The following is a 22,395-nucleotide window of genomic DNA, read 5'->3' as shown; positions in this document are numbered from 1 at the left end:
TGTGTGTGTGTGTGTGTGTGTGTGTGGGTGTGTGTGTGGGTGTGTGTGTTTATGTGTACGATAATAATAACATTACTATTAATATGTACACATACATATGCATATGATCGAGAAGAAATCTGTGTATGTATATGCTCATGTATGGATGTGTGAGCGTATGTTTCTCTTCTTTTTTCTTACATAAACAACGAGACATTAACTTCGAACACTGAATATGATCGGTAACGATGATCGATTGGGCCCCAATCGAGATAATTGCATTGATTTTAAAGTTCAAGTTTAATCTCTTATTTAAAAGTGTGCACGAGCAGCATGTCATCTATCTCTATCTCTTTCTATCTTTCTTATTTATTTTCCATTTTCTTTTCTAACCCTTGGTATTATCAACGCTACGTTAGATCGAATCATTTGCAAACATCATTCGTCAACTTTCGTAATATCATTTAAGAAATAGAACAAGGATGTATATATATATATATATATAATATATATAATATATAATATATATAGTATATATATATAAATAATATGTATAGATCTCCTCCGTATGTTTCTCATCTTTAAATAACCAACAGAGCAGATTTTTTAAACATGTTAATGGGAAAGTTTCAGTTATGATGACCGCTCAAATTATTTTCTATATAATATGTATATATCGATTATCAATAATGTCTTCTCGCAACCAGTCGATAACGAATTAATACATTATTCACTCTCTCATTTGTTTCCTCTGTTTTCAATCTATATTTCATCTTCATTGATCTCTTAAACATTAAGCGATACACAATTAGCGCAACGACGATCATTGCTCTGGCCATAATTTTTCTTCTTTTCTTCTTTTATTTTTTCGTTCTATCATAGCAATATTTCCTATGGTAATTTTTTCTTTATTTTTAATAATTACATAAATTCGAGCGTGATATAATATATACCTTCATCTAGAAATTCGACATGTAACGTTGTCAATCGTTTCCTATCACTCTCGTCGCATCCTTTTTCATATTTTCATTAATTTTATTTAGTTTTCATCACTGGCTAATAAGTAACCAGTCGTCTCTTTCTAAATCTAATTCTAATCTCAGGCTTTTGCGAGCCCACGCATGCATACATAGGGATAATCCGACGTCGAACACAAGCAGAGACACATTTTTTTAAGTTTATTTTCTGTTCTTTCTTTTCTTTTCACAGGCACACGCATCTTTCTTTTTTATGAATCGCATATAGAATATCTCGCTTTCCCATGTGTGTGTGTGTGTGTGTGTGTGTGTGTGTGTAATATATATTTTTTTTTTTTATAATATATTTATTTAATGTATACTTTTATTACCCACGCGCCGTAAAAACAATTACTATTTTCAAAACAATTCAGCTTTTATAAATCTCATCACCATTCTCTCGTGCCACACCCACAGCCTCGAGGCAATTTACGTTTAATACAAATAATTATGTCAACTACATTATATCACGTATGCGTGCTTTTGTATATAGCGTGCATGTATGCACTTTTATGTATATATGTGTGTATATGTTTTTGTGTATATATATATATATGCTATTTTATTATTCACTTTCTTTCTCTCTCACTCTTACTTTTCTTCAGTCGCGCATATAATATGTATAATATGCAAATCGCGTATTTATGCGTACACTTATTTATAATAATGAAACAACAGTGTACGCTCGTCGGTATACTCCACGTGTGCCGTTATATTCGGTAATGCGGTAATAAATTTACATGAATATTCATATATTTGTATGTGGTGTACGTATATATATATATATATATATTAATTTAGAATTGTGCAATGAAGTTTTTTCTTTATTTCTTTACTTATTTCTTTATTTACTATTTTTTCTTCTCATATTCCTTAGAGCCATTAGTGCAACTACTGTTGCTGCGGATGTGGTCGGACGAGTCGCCATTTTTTTTTTATCAAACATAGTTCAAAGAAAGAGTGCACTAAAGTGCAGTTTTCAATGCTCTTCGTTTCTCGCATTTTGCTGACATAACATGGTGATAATAATAATAGTAATAATACCTTATGGTATGTATATATATATTTATATGCATGTATGTATGTATGTATGTATGTCCGAGTCGTATTTTAGTATCTCAACAAATTCCAGCCTTCTTATTGAACACTGACATAAATATATATTTATATGTATGTATGTGTGTATGAGTGTGTATACAATATATGTGTGAACAATCAGGCGGAAAGAAGAAAGGAGTAAACGGGAGTTCGATTCGAGTGGATTACGCGCGAGGCTGTATTGACGGATAAAGCTTTTCAAGCTTTTTTTTCTTTTTCTTTTTTTATCATCTCAGCGTCACAACAGGATGGAAGAAGGAACGGAAAAGGCTTCTTCCTCCTTGAATCGTCCTAACTTTTCAATGGTCGATCGTAGTAGAGACGTATTTCGCTGTGGTCGACGACGAGCAGGCTCGGAGTAGAAGAAGATGGTGGAGATGGTGATGATAATGATAATGATGATGACGATAATAACGACGACGACGACGACGACGACGACGACGACGACGACGACGACGACGACGACGACGACGACGATGATGATGATGATGATGATGATGATGATGATGATGATGATGATGATGATGATGATGATGATGACGATGACGATGATAATGATGAAGATAACGACGAGGACGAAATAGTTGAGGAAGAAGAACTTATCATAGTCATCGTCATAGTCGTTTAACACGTGTGAAAAAGTTTGAATGCCGATATGACCCAATCCGTTCGATGAATCGAATCGACATATTTCGTAAAATTGCGGCAGCAACAGCAACTTATTTCTTTATACCCAAGAATCACCAGCCGAAGCTGCATTTGAACTCGGTGGTATGCTAACGGTTGCATTTGCTGGTGTCCCATCTTGTACACCGATGGAAACGCCATCAGGCATCCACTGAGTGGTACCTGGCGCACCGCCAGTTCCACCAGTTACGCTCGATACCGTACCGACTGGTCCCTGATTTTGACCACCGACAACACCAACACCACCACCACCACCCCCACTACCGACAACGCCACCACCTACGCCACCGCCACCACCTACGCCACCGCCACCACCTCCTCCACCACCACCACCTCCCTGGCCCACCCCCAGCTCGTATTGCCGCTTCTTTTTCTTCTCCAAGTTAACTTGCGCGTAGAGCGGCTCACCGGGTTTCGGCTGCTGCAACATACACACAAGCCAACGGTTAGTATACAAGCTCTGGGGGGGCTTTTCTCTTTTTTTAATTTTTTAATTTTTTATTTTTTTATTTCCTCTTCTCCCTCTCCCACTCTGTCTCTCTCTTTCACTCTCTTCTCCATTCTTTCCCTTTTTCAGTTTCTTTCCACTTTGCGCTTTTCTTATTTCTTCTATATTTATTTTTTTATTTTTTTACTTTGTATTTTGTCAAAAGTGAGAATGGAAGGGTGGGGGTGGGGGACCTGATAAGTGCATTAAATTAAGTTTTTTGATTCTTTTTGGTTGTTTTTTATGGTAAGATTTTTAAATAAAGAATAACTTCTTATCCTGATTAACGCGGCAGGGATGGCTTTTATCGCGGTGGTAGTAGCGAATGATTTCTCATCATTTTGTTCATACCTCAAGCTCTTCATTTATTTCTTTTATTTGTTTATTTATTTATTTATTTTATTATTACTATTATTATTATTACGAATTTATTATAAATGCGATTAATACTATCTTATTAGCGATATTATTACATGGACATTATTATTTTATATGATTAGGATTTACGATACATGTGCATATATATGCTATGTTCAATATAGAATATATCTAACGATATTAAATGAGATCCTATTTTGTCGTTCAATTAAATTATTACTGCATATTACGGATTTTCTGCATTGATATGTTATTCTGTCTAATGGTCTAATTCTAGTTTCTATTTTTTTATTTATCTACCAAGAAATGTTCCAAGTCTATAATGCACGTTGAATTTTCGACTGTGCGTGTATGTGCGTATATGTATGATAAGAAGTCAGAGTTTTTCTTTTTTTTAAATCGTGAATGACGATCGAACGATTATCAAATACATAGAAATTTAAAAAAAAAAATAGTTTGACAAGTAATTAATGTGCATTAGAATATTAGATCACTACATTGATACAATGATAATAATATATTCCAGTGTTTTTACGTATGTATACAAATGTATTTCTAAATTGTTATAAATATTATTAAATATATCTTACGTATAGTTGTTACAAATCAACGTTTTCCTAATCGTAAAATTTTTATTTGTTCATTTCTTTTCTTTTTGTATGCAATAGAGGACCAATAATAAGATAGACCTCGAGAGTGTATATAATTATCACATTGTTGGGAGAAATGAAAAAAAAAATACAAAAAAAAAAGAACTTTTATTTATAACACATGTTGGCACTTATTCAAAAAAATTCTATAAAATATACATCCTATTTGTTAGGGTCAATCGTATGCATGTATTTGTATATGTAAGTATGTATATATGTATCTACCTATTATAAATGACGAAAAATTGAATTTTTCTTTTATATATATATATATATATATCTATATATATGACTAAAATTACGTATATAATAATTAAAAAAAGTATTAAAAAAACTTGTTAGAACTTTCTTAAAGTCAAACATTGTTCACTTTTACGTAGATACACATATAATTGTCGATTATATTGTATAATAATAATATTGGCTAAATTTGTTCCGGGAAAACATTTGTTCTTTTTCGTTCTTTCGTTTGGTTTCTTTTTTTTTGTTTTGTTTTTTGTTCATTTACTACTGTTTCTTCTTTTTTTATTCATTACGATACGCTCATGTATATATATAAAAATATCTTGATATATAATGCACTAATGTATTATTTATTACGCTACTGCATATCATTACTTACAGATTGGTAAATTGTAGGTCGTCCAACGTTATTTGAATTAATATTAGCTCTTTGAATAGTTCTATCTTCGTATCTCGTACTTCCTTGGCTCGCCATTGGTCGATTCAATGTGCTACAATCATAGCTATATTTAACGTAGAATAAACGTTTTTATGTATAACAGGGACTCTGCATTAAATTTAATAAAAATATAACATAACATAAAATAGAAATTTATTAATCATGTAATGAAAACGAATCAAAAGCACACAAAAATGTCATAGACAAAATAAAAATTCAACAATATAAGAACTGAATAAAAAGCAGAGTCCCAAAACTAAAAATTAATTAACAGAGGATATCAAAGTTGTCTTATATATAAATATAATAAGAAAAAGAAAATGATAGAATTTGTCTTTTGTAGTATTAATAATTGAATAGTACGGCAATACCTGTTAGCATTATTTGGCGAATTAGGTCCGGAATTTCTAGCAGCGACAGTTTTCGTTACAAAGTCCTGTTCCTTCCAGCCGTGTTTCTTATAAACGTCACGTAATTCCTGATGTTGCCACATCGTGAAAAGAACTTGTCCTATAAAAAAGTGAAGAGGGGAAGTGACCGAGTTTTTAAATCACTTTATTAAACGAAATTAATGGGTTTTTTTTCGGAACGGCAAAGGCGGGATTATCGCGAGACGCGAATAAGATTATACTTCATATTTTTCTTCCTTTTTTGTTTTTTTTTTTTGTATTTGATCTTATTTTCCTTACCTGCGAACTTAAGAACACGAGGGGTATATTTTTGACGTTGTCGCGTTATGTTCATAAGCCTGTCGACACCTCCGGCGTCCAATAAAGATCGTGAAAATTCGGCATTCTTCTTGATAACTTCGTTCAGAGTTGCAAGCACCGCTGCTATCGTATCGTCGCTCGTCCCCTGATCGTGCTGATTATTCCCCGAGGGTAACTTCTGTATGAGATCTCTCATCGCATATTTACCAATTAGCTCCTTATTACGCTGATCTATCGCGAGATTTCTCAGAGCAGTTGCTACTGCGCAAACCACTCTATCCACCTGGGAAAATATATATATTGATCAAATATATTCACTTTGTACAAATGTACAGTATTTTTCCTTTGAGATAGTGAAATGTGCTGGTTGCGAGTGATTTTTCTCTCAAATTAAACGGAAAGAAAAGAAAAGAATAAAGAAAATACATTGTAGATGTTTTGAAAGAAGAAGACACGTACCTCCATTCTTAACAATTCGACTAAAATAGGAAGGCCCTTGTCCTTACGAACAGCTGCCCGAATTTCAATACTCGGTTGCCAGTAACAAGCTGCAAGATTTTGCAATGCTCCTGCCGCAGCTTCTAATGTTTCCGGATTAGAGCATGTCTGTAAAAGGCTTAAATAAGACTGAACGACTTCCGGTTGCCAGAGTAATTCCATCCCTCTGACCGGATCCGTTCTTGGACTCATCGTGCGTGACGTTGCATTCTCTTTTTGAACCGGTTGACCGTCCTTCTTCTTTTTACTACCACCAAAGCAACCCAAATTTTCACCTATGACAGAGAAACAAAAAGAAAAAAGGACAAATTTAATTAGCAAATAAAAACCAACGAATACAAAAATAAATCAATCAATCAAAATGAATATCGTGTGGTCATTCGTACGAATCGTATATGTATGAAATCGATTACTATTATTTGATATTGACTGCGATATTAATGTCAAAACCAGACACGCCACGCACGCACGCACGCACGCACATACATCTATGCAAAACACACGCAATTCTTTATCGATGTGGCGCGAATTTTTTATTCGATGAAAAAGATGAGATATGGACCCAATTTGTTGAATGAATGGAACATAATCATTAGTGATGTTCTTTTTTCTTTTTTTTTTTTTAATCTATCCCACCCCAATCCTCCAATAATATCTACGCAATCACGTTCGTTACTAACAATGTTGATCAAGTTTAATAATCGTGTTTACGTTCGAGCTGCTGCTCTTATAGTTAACACAAAAAAACTTCATGCATTCGATTATAACGAAGATATACAATTTCTACGCATCGATGATTTATTTCTTCGGTACTACGTATGTATATATATGCATGTACGTGTGTTATGTATATATATGTATGTCTGTACATTGCCATTGAACTGAAAGCCAACTGAAAAAACATTGAAATACTGCCTACACTATGCAATGTTATTTTTTTAAACAACATAACTCGAGTCTCGTTTCGTTTCAATCCAACTAAAGCGCTCCAAGCTTTGCAATATTTTCGTCCTTCCTTTTTGTTTTTTTAAATATAAATGCAGATATAAAGATTGCCATGAAATTAGTAGCATAAACATTACAAACAAATTTTAAATATGCATAAAAATACAGGCTGTGCCAAAAGTACCGAAGTGGGCCAAATATTGCCTAGATTCGTATCATTATAATTAATATGAATTTATTCATTGTATTATTTCATTATTTACAATATACGTAAAATCTTTTGTATTTTTATAGTTGCAATAATTATTTCAAGTAAAATACTTTGATATTTTAGTTGACGCCATTAACGTAAAAGCAAATATCATATCCAAAAGCAATTGGTAATTTGCCGGTTATTTGTTGATTTTAATATATTATTATTTTGAATAATTACAATATATCATTCAAATTAATATTTTTGTTCCGATGAGACGAATAAATTAATAGTGTGATGTTTGTCGATTGCAGATGTGTTTAATATATATAATTTTAAAAATATATATGAATAAAATATAATAATAACAATAATAATAATAATAATAATAATAATAATAATAACATATGATATACAGATATGTCTCTCTTGAAATATTTGAAGAGCTCGTAATAAAGAGCCACGAGAGAATAAATATTTTATAATATCACTAAGCGTTGCATGCACTTGTATAACGATGCATATTTAAAAAAATTAATTAATAAATCATTAATTAAGTAATTAATCTAATTTAACTATGTGTGAAATTACAGTAATGTCTTACCTTGGCATAAACTGTACGCTAAAAAAAAAGTTTAAATAGATTTTAAATTCATGCCAAAGTCGAAACGGATATCGTTCTTTAATTTTATTTTAATCTCGATAATATTAATAATTATCTTCATATGCAAAAAGAAATAAATAAATTATATAATAATAATAAGAATAATATTTAAAATCTTTGTCACGTGATGGCTGTGTAACGAGTAATCATGTAAAAAAAAAAATATCTTTCTGTGTCAATACTCTGTTAGTTTTTTAACCCCATAAAAAAGGCCTATCCTATTGACATACGCTAATCTTAAAATGTATTCAATCCCAAAAAACGTCCCTCTTCTTCTTTTTTAAAACGAAAATCATTTTTAATCCTACTGATATTTTTCAAAATGACGTTTTTAATAACACAATTATTCTTCAAACAAATTTACTATAACGATACTCTAGCAAAACCATAATATTTGTTAAAAGACATGATTCATCGTTGTAATTTTCGTACTCGTAACTATTATTACTAGTTTCTACACTAAATATAATTTGTTAATTATACTTATCACTAAATCTCACCTCTTTTTTTCTACAAGAATGTTAATAATTAAATTGTAAGAAATAAACGAATTGCATAGTTTAAATTTGCGGATACACATGCATTTCTGTTGCACGTCAATTGCAGAAATGTCCACGAATGAATAATAAATGGACACATAAAGGAAAAAAAAATATAATTTTGTTCTTTCTTGAGAGAAAAGTATTATGGAAAAAAAGAAACATGGGATTGGTTCTCACCTTTCACTGGTGCCGCAACTCTGTTCTGCACCGCCGACTGTATCGGATGTTTGTCGTAATTGGGGTCCTCAACTTCTTGACACCGATAACTTAAATTTCTTAAGATGCATACGCAATTTTCCACTATCTTATTCCCAATGTTCGACTTATCAATCGCGGAACGCACTACATATAAGAGAGCATCCACCAGTCCGTCACATTCCCTTAATTTTTTTCTCGCGTATTCTCCAGCACTAGAGACGTTTCTTAAAACACCCGATGCATTACGAAATACTGTTGACCAACATGTCTCCCCGTTTGAAGAACTTGGATCCCAGCCGCTATGAGGTATTATTATGTTCTTCACTACCATCGTCACTCCGTCGTCGATGATCGATCGTTTCAAATCCTTTAAATATATATTCAAGATAAATAAACATACAATATATATAAGAATTAGGACAAAAATAATTGCAATTTTGATTATTTCGATAGTTTACATTGTTTACTTGCTGAAATATTACTGGATTCCATATTAGGTACAGTTGCCCTACATTGCATCGTTAAATTTTCACGTATTAATGTTCGTGGCTGACCGTATTCATATTAGTATTCGTGTTATCACAACTGTACAGTTTCAAACTTGTTACTTTGGTTACATTCTATTTATCGTGACATTAACAATGACCACACCGCATTACATTAACATTAAAGAAGAGTAATGAGATTAGTAATCCGTGCTTTGTGGTCTAAAGACGTAACAGTGTCCAGAATTCATCGAAGATTTTAACCACAATAGAGAACATTGTTTTACACCGACGAAATTTTAACGAATGTGTGTGTGTGTGTATGTGTGGATTAAACATTTTTTAAATAGTAGTAAAAATATTAGCCATGAAAAGAAGTTAATCGTCCATTCAAAGCCACTGCTGACGGCAATATTGAGCGTGTACGGGACACGATATTTTCAATTAAATACATTTTATATTTGTAAAAAAAGAATGTTTTTTTGTTGATCCTTTCTGGTGCAAGCGTAACGACAAGTGGCCATTGTTAATTTGACAATGAACAAAATATAATCAAAGTGACGAATTCATAACTGTGCAATCATAATTGCACACAATCGGGATGCACAAATATTAATACGCGAGTGTTTGACAATACAACGCACGTAAAAAAAGAGCAATGCTATTAACCCTTTCGATACTACCGACGATTATTTTTCAAGAATTATTTAAATAAGTTTTATTATTACGGTAAAACGCGTTTAATTATAATAACATCAAAATGTTAATGTTCAATCTTAAGATGAACCAATTGGAACGTTTTTATTACAGCAGAGTTAACCACCAATAAGCTACTGTTAATTATATGGGACAGTTGACAAGCGAGTGTGCACTTTACCGCAGAGTAAAGGGTAACATCTGATACTGTGTCATATTATGCAAATTATCGGTCTCTTACTGAGATTTATATGACATTGATATAGAACTATTAAAAGTAAGAATAAAATCAAGGTATGCTATGTTCAATCAGAGTTCTCAATTCGAATAGAATTTTGTTGGGTGATTATAGATAATCAAGTTTATAATAAGGAGCTAGTATAGCAGAAGGAAATAAAATAAAGGTACTTACTTCGCAAGAAGACAAATTCCACAGTACTCCGGTTACAAGCTCCTTGATGTCGGCATCAAGCGTCATACGCAACAAATGAATTAGAGCGGGTACACCACCAGCGTTCTTTATCGCACGTTTGTTCTCGTCGTTTTGTCTCCCATAAGACAAGTTTCGTAACGCCCCACATGCGTTTCTATAGATATCGGGATCGTCATGATCCAATAATTGCACTAAGGGTGGAATGCCTCCTAGACTACGTGTTTTCTGTTTATTTGGATCGTCCATATAACAAAGATGTTGCAAGTAGGCAGCTGCATTAGCTTTGATAATGTTATTTGGACTGCTAAGAAAACTGATAACTTCCGATAAGTTAGGATCTCTCCATCTCATTGATTTTTGATCATCGTCCAAGGGCGATGTCATACCCGGTACCACCGGATGACCGGATTGTAACCGTTGAAGGTGTACCTCATCCTCAAATATCCCTGGTGGTACACCAGACGACAATGGGATCGGATGACCTTCGTCGTATCCGGGTACATCGTTAGGAACTGCCACTGGACCTACCCCAACACCAGGACCGTATCCCACTGGCCCATATGGGGATGGAGATACGTAACCATAGGCCACTTTATTCTCATCTGAAATTATAACACGTTATTACGTTACACACGCGAAATGTATTACCTTCTTGTCGAGAAAAATATAAAATAAATAAAGAAAAACATCAAACACGAAGCTGCTGCTGCTGCTGCTGACATTGTTGCTGCAGTTGTTTAAGATGTTGCTGTTGTTGCTACGGAAAGCATAATTCACTTGCATTATCTTCATCGTTTTAGATCGGAACTTGATATACGAGTCCGAATGTAGGCGAGGAGGAAGGAATTTTGGAGGACAGGGAAAAGGGGAAAGGTACTATGAAGTAATGCGACAAAATATTTGCTTACTCAACATAAATATGCATGAAAATGAATGATACACATGTATTTTGCGATTAATATAAACTGATAATAAATAATAAATCAATATAAGCGCATGGATATGCAAGATGACAGTAAAATAAAATAATAAATATAATGTAGCCCTACCATGAGGATGTTGTGAGGGCTCGCCGGAGTCATCCATATTCCACGAATTGCTGATCTGATCTAAAAGTGAAATGAACAGATGAAATGAACAGATAAGACAGTGAATTAAGCCGTGTGTTTAAACGGTGAAAGCATTCAAGTTTTTCGATGATGTTATTCTCGTTGAATGAAATATTCATAAAATATAATATAATAATTTATTTGTACCGAGGTAATTATAACAGTGAAATCATAAATAAAAAACATCAGTATCATAAATAACAAAATTGAAAAAATTAAATAATTTTGAGATTTATTTCAATTAATTTTTCTAACCTTTTTACTTACAATTAATCCATCATCATAATTGCCGACAAATATATATATTATATTTTGTATATATACCAGCATATACATGTACATGTATTAGGTTGTCCCATAAGTTCTTTTCGCGTCACGTTATCTATGACTTTGAGCCGGCTATGTTTGTGGGCATGCAGGCTCATCTATTATCCATTTAAAAAAGAAAGAACTTATGGGACAATCTAATACATACACATGAGTATTTGTTTAACAAAATTGTTCATATTTCTAGAAATAATTTAATTTGAAATAAGAAAAAAAAACATTTACACTTTGATGATATGAATAAAAAAATGTAAAAAATAATCTATGCATAAATATAGATTTGTTGTTATACCATATTGATCTCCGGGACCGCCTGGGCTTGGAGTAATGCGATAATGATCTTGTAAAGCCGGATTAAGACCTGGGTCAATGTCGTTGTAACCACCTTCGACGAATGGTGCTGCTTTACGCAAATATTCTGTTTGCATAAACATTAATAAATGATACAATTTGTGCATCGAACATTTTTTACATTCTGACACTTCATGACTGTACATTAAATTGTATAATATTTCTAAATGAAGTAAGGATTATTTACACGTTTGATATTGATAAACGAAATAGAAAAAATATTAGAAAGTCTACTCGAGAAAGTGATCAGTTTGAATGCAGAATGAGCCCCGTATTGGTAATAGTAAGTTTAATTTCTATGAAAGTAGGTGAGAAATCGATTATGTACCATGCGGTGGTGATGCACGACTGTGTTCTGACGGACTATGCGGGCTGTGTGGTGAATGCGATCGTGGCATGTAAATTCCATGAGGACCTGGGTAACCAGGTTGCGGAGGATACCCGAGGTATGGATCGTAATGGTCAAAACTGACCATGTATGGATCCGCCGGATATCTCGGATCAGCATGTTGATAGTCTTGCGACATCAATGGCACCGACATGTAACTGACTGCACCTGGATCTGGTTCCATGTGTGAAACTTCGCGCACTACTTTCGTCACGGTCGTTACCTAAAATGATAAGCAAAATACAATATTAAAGGGATGATTAATCGTTATTTACCGAAGAAATAAATATGTCACTATTAAGTTAACTTTTATTTATTATCAAAATAATAAGCTTGAATATCAATAGCAATTAAAATATGTACAAAATGTAACTTAAAGGGAACTGCATTCAAATTTTTCTCATCCATTCGTATTAATCCAAAATTATATTATACATAGTTATTATATTAACTTTGAATTTATAGAAGCTTATGAAAATAAAAAAGTAGATTAAACAATTTGTAATTCATTAAAATAGAGAGAGAGTTCTCTTTCGCATTATGCAGTTATCCAAATAATTACTAACGACTCGTTGATCAAAGGATGCGGATAATACCAACATCAATTTTATTTGCATTAAAATATAAATTACGAAATTGTATGTATAAAAAAGGTAAAGGAATACAATACTATTAAATAATACTAATGAATCGAACACGAGAATAAAGTCGTTACGGAATCTTTCGTAATGAAGATATTATCGAGAGAAATATTGATTTTTAGATATTAAAAGAAAAAAAGAGGGAAAAAATACGAACGAATTTTCGAAGCCAGACTAATATTCATATGTACGAATATAACGTGAAAGTAGTAATGTCGAAATTTTCCTGCGATATCTATTTCGATTAAGATATTATCAATAAAAATGTCATTTACATAAAAATATTAACTGCGTACTTTTAGAAGGGTATCAAAAACAAAAAAAAAAGAGGGCAAAATTTTCGAAGCCAAGCTAATATATTCGGGGAACGAATCGACAACGTCAAAGCCTTACTTGCTGCGAAGTCTGTTGTTTATGAGTTCGGATGAGCAATGGATCCTCTTGGACAGACAGATGAGATGAGTGTAACGAATGTGTATCCGCTTGTCCGTTACTTCCATGATAGTCCGCGTCACTCTGTCCGCTGAAAATCGAACCAACCAACGAACGATATTATATATAACATTAGAATATAAGGTACAAATTCAAATTACGAATATATAAATATTTAGATACTTACGTATACTGTGGCATGTCGGAACCTTTGTCCTGAAGTACTCGTCTAAAAATAAAAAAATAACATAGAAACACAAGCAATTATTATAATTATTTTTGTAGAAGAAAATATCAAATTGTTTCTTAACAAATATATACTTATCGTTTAATACGTACTGTCGAATTTTGTTTAAATATTTTCTTTTAGATAAGCGAAATCGGGGTAAGTTTAGAACATTTGCTACACAATCGAGCAACTACACAAAAGGTTCATTAAATAATATTATATTAACTCTCTATAATATCGAAATGTTGTATTTAAAAAAGAAATTTTATAATATGAAATATTTTTGTAGTATTACTTTTCTACAGACACATTATACTTGTAAATTAAAAATTACAGATACCAACTCTGGAATATTTTAGAGTATTAATTGTAATTATAGAGGGTTAATTGTAATGCACAATATCTACGTTAATTTAACAAATAAATAAAATAAAGCGAAAGATATTATTCTTCAAGAATTGAAAAGAAAATAAAATATAAATAACTAAAGGGGAGAGTAAATTTTCTAAATTTATAACCTACAAGGGTTTTCTCTTATTTTTCTTTTAAACGAGAAATAAAGAATTCGTTGAAACGTGTCATACCGTTTATCATATTCATAAGAGGAAGGAGGAAACATTGAAGGAGTATCACTAATTAGTCTAACTACTCATCTCATTTCGTCAGCACTCTGCTAAATGATGCATGCTAAATGAACGAATAAATGTTGTTAGTGCGCCGAAGTTGTTCCTTTTGAAAATGATGTCTGTGTGTACCATGTGTTAATATATATTTATAGTAATTATTCTATAATAAATGTGTATACGATGTATTTGTATGATGTCCAAAACAATAAATTTAAAAGAAAACAAAATTATTAAATATTCGAGTTAAAGAAAAAATGATAAAATAAAGTTCCAATCAAATGTTCCAAAAATTGTTTTACCAAGGAAATAAAAATAAAACGAATGATCGATATTGATTAATGAATAGAATAACAATATTTTGTTTTTTATTTTAAAATATAAATCTCCAGTTACAGTATAGTTTCAAAAATATGTTTCCGTCATTCCAAATATTTGTCACGACAAATTTTCTTATTTTTCAGCTCGGTAAAGCGACTTTTGGAACACTTTGTACATATTATATATACGTACAGTAAATATATATAGTGTATCATTGCAAAAATATTTCTTCAATTGTCAACTGTGTTATTTTTCAAATACAATACATATAAAAAGATAAGAAATTAAATTGATCGATTACGTAATCTGAGTGTACACGTAAGCGTACACATACAGACACATGTATACACATACACTACTTCAAAAGAATCAACTTCTAATAAAGTGCGATTAGTCACCTCTGCGTTATCTCAGTGCGCGTTATGTTGTGCTCCTGTCTCTGCTCAATCCTGCGATTCACCAGCCTAACATGAATAATTAACAGAATTACCATTATCATCAATAATTTGCATTTTATAATAATAGATATATATTAAATATTTACGATTTTCTCTTTCATTGTAATTTCAATTGAATGATGTAATCAAATTGGAAGAAATCATCCTGATAAGTTAAACAAAAGAAACATTTACATTCATTTGAACATTTTCTTTTTATTGATGATAAACAGCATTGTGTTTAGATGATCTATGCAATATATTTATGAATTTCATCTGTCCGAATGAAAGAATGAAAAGACGTATGTGTATATAAGTTCAATTAGATAGGTAATTAAATTAATTGCTAGAATGAATGATGTTAGTCAGCAAAGAATATGTTCAATGGTGGATTAAACATTTGAGAGGAAAAATATTTTTTCAAATGCTTCATTATATTATTTATATTTAACATATTCGTGAATAATCTCTGCCCTTACTTTCCTTTTCCACCATTGAAATATATTAACGACGAGCAAATGATTAATAATATATGATTATAATATTGCTAATGAACATGAGTGTTAATTATGTTTGGCGTAACTGGAAAGAAAATAAATATTATACTTAATGAAATATCATGTGGTTGGTTAAAGCGACAAATTAAGTGCTAATATGATGTGAACATGATTTTAATTACGATACTAAAATGTTATTTTGTTCAATGAAAAGGAGATTTAAATTCAAGCGGTTTTAGAATTATAAAATATAGTATTTTATACACTATACTTGAGAATGTGTGCATGGGTAAAAAATTCGATTCGTTAAAAAAAAAAACGGTAAAACTTGCTTGAAAAAATAATCTAATTTGGGATACGATGTACACTTACAGACAGGAGTCAACCAGCTGATTATTTGACATACCAGCTGATTTTGATCTCTTGGTAAGGAGCGTCCGATGGTAACTCTGACGCAACCCTGACTGATGCAGCCCTGCAACAAAAATAGAACACAATTTTTATACAATATAATATTAATTGTTTTTTTTTTTACCCCAGAAGACCCAAAATTATATTTTTGGGGTGCCAAACATTTGTTTGCTGACCTTAAAAAACGTTTAACTAAATAAAAATTAATAAATGTTATAATATTATCCTGTTTAAAATGAGATAACTTTTGTCTAAAAACTTTCTCACAAAAATACTGTATTTCCGAGACAAAAATGAGTTACTCTATACTTTGAATGGCTATTGTATATGTATATGCACTTATGCATGTATGTATGCATGTATATAACTAAAACTAATGGCAGTCTCGGTTCGTCGAAATTAATTCGGAAGTTAAGAGATAAGTTATGGAACGTAGAACGAATTTCTCACGACTAATTGTTCAACTTTTAGATTAAATCCCAACTAACTAACTTGTAACTAAAATATATGATCCATGATCGCAAATACAGGAACGAGAGTTGTGAATGAAATTTCTAAATTCACACGTTGCCAATTTAATTGTCCTATGAATCTACAATTAATACGTCGATTAGACAATTAATTTTTGTCATTTGATACGTTTGCAAAAAAAAAAAACAATTTGAACGAAATTAGATCATTGAGGAAAAAATATTATCGAGATCGTTGGAACAAAAGAAGAATAAGAATAAGTATCAACTTCAGTTCCAGTTTGGCACGAAATAGGAAAGGACACTTGGTCGTTGTGTTAAGCGTTATCAGCTTGGTGAGTTCGACAATGAACATCAGTTGTTGCTTTGTCGAAAGGTCCGGAAGAGTTACGTGCTAGCAAATGCCTTTTCGCCATGTTCTATGCTCGTTCGTTCAACGTTCGAACAGTTCATTTTATTGTGTTCTCTTGCGTTCTCCTGCGTTCTCTTGTGTCTACGTTTAAACGGTGCATTTAGATAAAATACAAGAATACAGGGTGGGTCAAAAGATTCATTTTTTTAATCCATTAATCTTGAAACTACATTTTTTACTCGTCCCAAAATTTCACGTCATCGAAAATTGGCGTTAGCTTTCTGCGTAACTCGACCTAATTAATTTGAAAAATGACTAACTAACTTTTGGCCCACTCTAAAAGCTTCGGGTCTACCCTATACAAAAATCTACTGATGTGAGAAGGATATCGGAGAAGAGAGTAGCTCGTCAAATTTGTTGAATTTGTCAGCAGTGCAGACTAGAATTTCTTCGCTGAAACATCGAAACGTGCTTCGTTAAACTCGCGTTGGCAGCCTTTTCAACATCGAGCAACGTTCGCGTTCTATATGCAGACTGATTCCCCTAACTTCCACACTTCGAATAACTTTTAAATTATGCATCTAGTGAAAAAAAGAATTGTTAAATGGTAAAAGTTACATGATTTCAATGGACTCTACGTTCGAATGTAAAATAAGGACACTTGTGTTCATAAATATTTCTAACATACTACTTCACTTAGAACACGTTACAACTCATCGTTTAATATCTCTTTAATCGTTAGATTTAGAAGCAACATTGGTGAATACTTTTTACTTCAAATTAAATACTGTTTCGAGTTGTTATCCCAAAAGTATATGATTTTATTGAAACAATCAAAGTTAACTTTGAAATTGTTGAAACCTCATTGCATGCAAAACTAAAAAGCTACTATCCTATCATTGAACTCTCTCGAAATCATGCAACTTTTGTATTAGATATTTTTTTGATGCATAATTTAAAAGTTATTTTACACTCTGCGAGTATATGAATCGCCCTGTACGAATATTCTTTTTTTCTTCTCGTTTCTTCCTTTTCTCTTCTCCTTTCTAATTTTATAATAGGTACATTAGATTTTTTTCTAGTGGAAAAGTACCGAAGAACGGAACACACAAACCACCGCCGACGTACTGAGAATATTCTCCGAGAATTGAATTGTATTATATATATTATATATTCATGCGAATTTCGCAACAATCATCGGAGAAAGTAACATCCAAGTTTATAATAACGTTAAGGGGGAAGAAATTATATATCCTGACGTACATACTCTATTATCATAGAAAGATCTTTAAAATGCATAAGTATGCACACTGAAGTAAGACTCTTAAAAGACAAACGAGTCTTTACCTTTTTTAATGGAACAAATAGATAATATAATATAATTAGAATAATCTTATTAGTACTAATAGATATCTTCTTAATTATTCATTTTAATGAAATAGATATCTCATTGTTATTTATTGATTTTATAGTTATAATAAACGAGAGGTTAATCATTACCACATTTAAATATATCAAGTAACTTTTTCGGAAGCATACAACTTTTGTATAAAACATTATTTTATAAAGTTGTAATATTACAAATAATTTCAAAGTAATTAAAATGAGACAATTAGAGTGAAGCAGCTCATATATTATATTATACACAATGGCTACGAAGTAATCTAGTAGTCGCACAGTTTGTTTGCTCCCTAATGCACAACATTGAATATTAAATGAAATTAAATTAATTAATATGCTAATAATTTAGCTAAACCGTATTCATGTCAAATTTAATTACCATAATTACTCTTTATATATATATATTAATTTGATGAATAATATAATCTATTCATATTAAAAACAACAAAACTTACGTACGAAAACAATACAACGGATTTTTCACGATAATCAAATAAATTCGTTGGAAAAAGTTATGATCAGTCGAATCAGCACGTGAAAAATACAAAAATAATCTTTTAAATAGTTTCTTACCTACTTTTTCAAGATCGAATTACATACACATGTTTATCCGTATTTATATATGTGCTTACTTGTTCTCCGAGATGTAAACATTCGAGATAAAGTTACAGTTCGACAGTCTTATTGAAAACACGTCATTTTCAATTCGTCCCTGGTAAGAATATTATTCCTTACAATATTTTAACAAATTTAAATTAATTATTTATAATTATTAATTATTCATTATTATTGTTCGTATAACGAATTGAGTTCTCTTTCTCGTATCATTTTCTATTAGTTTTTTATCAAATCGAAAGTGGATTTTTTACAAACAACGGATTTATTTTTCAAATTTTATTTAATATTCAATATAATTATTGATTTAATTCTATGTGTTTCGAAATGTTTCCAAGAGAAAAAATGGTCCGCGGACTGAGAGAAGTTGGACAGCGCTGATCTAATCGCTAGAAATAAGTTTTCTTTCTATCATTTTGATTGTTCTCTCTAGTTAATATAGAGAAAGGGGAATTTAAAGACTAGTAGGTTAAAGGAAAAGTAGTGTTGTAAAAAGGATACAGGGCAGGGAGTAAAAATAATCTTTGTGTAGCAGTACACACTGTTTATTTTCAACGGCCTTTTCGAATCACACTTTTCGAATTTCCTTTGTCTCTCTATTTACTTGTAATGACCTAACGTCTCTCTTCTTCCTCTTTGAAAAAGGGAAATGAAAAGTTGAAAAGTTTCGACGTTTGTTTAAACTCGTACGACATCGTGTTCGAGACGTCGCGTGTTTTAAATCCACAACAAGGTAGATACATTGAAGTTGCTACAGGCTGACCGATATTTTTCTTCTTTTAATTTCCGGTCTCATTTGGCATAACGTGCTGCACATACACATACATACACATTCTATTCTATTCTCAGTTTGCTCATTCATTTATTCTCGTTTCCCTACTTTCCTTCAATTTCCCATAAGATTGTAGTCATCGTCGACGAAGAATTTCGTAGTTCACGAGCTTATATATTCGAGATGAAGTTTCAACTTCAGGGAAATAGTTTTCTATCGACAGCTTCAATAAGTACTGTTACTTGTATAATCTTATCGATTATGTGGAGTGTAACGAGGACGAGGTAATTCTAGGAACCAGTGGTATAGTCACGACTATAAACAAACTATGCGACTACTAGGTTACCTTGCAGTATATGCAATATTACTACTAGAATATCTTACATTAGTTTTTAAATTAATACATTGAAAAAATAGAGTATCAAATAAATTTTATCCATTATTTAGAGATACCAAATATAAAATATACTTGTTTCATTTTTACATTAAAATAGGAAGAATCGTATTAATTATAAATATTTGTAATATCAACACACTTTTTTATAAAGCGATATTTTCTAACTACGTGAGTCATAAAACATTGTAAAATATCATCATATATTGTCATATAAAATGATACTATATAAGCGTTGAATTTAATACAATACAGTGTATAAATTGCATAAAAAAAAAATCATAAATATTAATATTTCAATTTAAATGCATATGAAATGTTATTAAATGGATGAATCGTTATATTCTACTGATTTAATCAATTTTAAATTGCAAAATAGCAAAATAATCTAATTAAGGGGATTAAAATTGGTTAAATAAAAGAAGGGGGAAAAAATCGAGACAAAATCTGTATATATAAAATCAGGGATATAAGTATTTAAGTAAGATTAATTCAATTAGACTATGCATGTTCACGAAGAGATAACAAGCCGGGAAGATATATATATATATATATTCAGTATCAAAAGAAATAAAAAGTGTTAATCGATAGTATATTGCGACAGCAGGGTGAAGATAGGAATTATGAAACTTGGAATTAAATCACAACTTTTTAATTAAGTTACATTTTTAATTTTACGTAATTTTCTTTTATACAAATTCTTAAATAATTTTTGTAATGTTCTTTATATAAATTAATGTGTAATTTGTGGGTCGGAGATAATCATAAACTTCAATGGAATACGAAAATAAATGAATATGTACTTAGATCTTACAAGATCCTAGTACACAAGATCCTTTGCACTTTTTAAAAAAGTGCAAAATTTTACGGTTGTATGCAATCATTTAGCATTGCTTCATTGTACACGAAATCTAAACTTTTTCATGGTTTTAAACTATATACATACATATACATATTTTAAAACACAATTACCGTATAACACGAAACGCATTCGGCTAATTTATATTACTTTGTAGTTTCCTGTAATACGACTTGGAAACAAGATGGTAGAAATTAACCGTGTTATAGAAAAGTCGACTTTATATCGCGATTGTCGGTAATTTTAGCGCTAATGATTATTACATGCTTTATCGCGAATAACGAAGTAAGAAAGAAAATAAGAAAGAATTAAAAAAGAGAAACAAAGACAACGTTTATCCTAGTAGACTTTAAACACGTAATAATACGAACGAAAATAATAAGAATTTATACGAATTGAAGAGGTAAGGAAAAGAAAACTTAAGGAAAGAAAGAAAAATTAAAGAGAGAGAGAGAGAGAGAGAGAGAGAGAGAAATCAGGTTAAGAAGAATTTGGCACGAATAGCTCCACGATCATGAAATTCCAAGGAGGAAGTCTCGTTACTCGTCGAAGATAAAAATGAAGACGATTGAAAACGATTGCAAACTAGGGGTGCATAAAAAAAAGTATCCAATTGAATGAATAAAACGTAGTGAAATAACAGGAAAAGAAAAGAATAGATAAACCGGGTAGAGGGAAGGAGAGAAAAGGTGGGAAAAGTAGAAAATAAGTTAAAAATAATATTTCGAAAAGAAAAGTTCAAAAAAAGGGAACAGAGAAAAGGTATAAAGCTTGATGATGGCTGGTGAAGGGGTGGTGAAGGGGTGGTGAAGGGATGGAGGAGTAAGAAATGTAGCAAACGAGTGAAAAAAGGAAAAAAGAAAAATTGAAAACACGAAAAAAAAAAGGAAAAGGGGGAAATAAAAGAAAAGTTAAAGATATGAAGATGGGTGGAGGGTGGAAAAGGGATAGTAGGGGGTGAAAAGTAGGGAAAGAGAGAAAGATGTGAGGTCAACGAGTCACGACGTTTGACATCTACGCCTTGAATTGATCATTTTCACGGGACAGGACGAGATACGCGCTGTTACGCCAACACAAGCATACACATACACACACGCGCGCGCATAGAGGGTTATGCAGTCGTGTGCGTGTGTATATACATCTACAGAAAACAGGGCGCGAGTTCGAAATGTAGGCCAACGTCGCCCGAAGCTTTATTCCATAATGGTGCCTGGCATATTAAATTTCTTACACGTCATGGGGCGAATATTCGGAAACGAATGGGAAAAGAAAGAGTAAAAATAAAAAAGATACAAAAAATATACGTATATATAATATACATAATATATATATATGTAGAGAGAGAGAGAGAGAGAGAGAGGAGGAGGAGGAGGAGGGGGGAGGAGGAGGGGGAGGAGGAGAAGGTAACGAAAACTCGAACAAAAA

The 22,395-nt window shown here is 31.7% G+C and overlaps 1 protein-coding gene across 7 annotated transcripts in view; it reads right to left on the bottom strand.

Annotated features, from left to right (window-relative positions):
* Positions 1 to 2,579: 2,579 nt before the first annotated feature.
* The window catches only part of LOC106790886 (catenin delta-2), a 36,868-nt gene continuing 17,052 nt past the window's right edge, over positions 2,580 to 22,395 (bottom strand). The window contains exons 3-16 of one of the 7 annotated variants that reach the window (XM_014756123.1): positions 16,069 to 16,171; positions 15,161 to 15,226; positions 13,777 to 13,818; positions 13,551 to 13,680; positions 12,457 to 12,739; positions 12,070 to 12,195; positions 11,391 to 11,450; positions 10,321 to 10,943; positions 8,707 to 9,094; positions 7,928 to 7,945; positions 6,147 to 6,460; positions 5,667 to 5,970; positions 5,349 to 5,487; positions 4,605 to 5,041 (exon numbers count right to left, since the gene is read on the bottom strand). In XM_014756123.1, coding sequence (XP_014611609.1) covers positions 4,897 to 5,041; positions 5,349 to 5,487; positions 5,667 to 5,970; positions 6,147 to 6,460; positions 7,928 to 7,945; positions 8,707 to 9,094; positions 10,321 to 10,943; positions 11,391 to 11,450; positions 12,070 to 12,195; positions 12,457 to 12,739; positions 13,551 to 13,680; positions 13,777 to 13,818; positions 15,161 to 15,226; positions 16,069 to 16,100 — 2,670 coding nt within the window. In that variant the 5' untranslated portion in view covers positions 16,101 to 16,171 and the 3' untranslated portion in view covers positions 4,605 to 4,896. Of the gene's footprint in view, positions 3,202 to 4,604; positions 5,042 to 5,348; positions 5,488 to 5,666; positions 5,971 to 6,146; positions 6,461 to 7,927; positions 7,946 to 8,706; positions 9,095 to 10,320; positions 10,944 to 11,390; positions 11,451 to 12,069; positions 12,196 to 12,456; positions 12,740 to 13,550; positions 13,681 to 13,776; positions 13,819 to 15,160; positions 15,227 to 16,068; positions 16,172 to 22,395 lie in introns of those variants that run through there. The other 6 variants (XM_014756124.1, XM_014756119.1, XM_014756121.1 and 3 more) reach the window with 6 other exon arrangements.

The sequence above is a fragment of the Polistes canadensis genome, unplaced genomic scaffold (assembly GCF_001313835.1).
Source record: "Polistes canadensis isolate GaletaPanama2010 unplaced genomic scaffold, ASM131383v1 scaffold_267, whole genome shotgun sequence".
NCBI lineage: Eukaryota > Metazoa > Arthropoda > Insecta > Hymenoptera > Vespidae > Polistes > Polistes canadensis.
The sequence above is the reverse complement of the archived record's forward strand: the minus strand, read 5'-3'. Positions and strand labels throughout refer to the sequence as shown.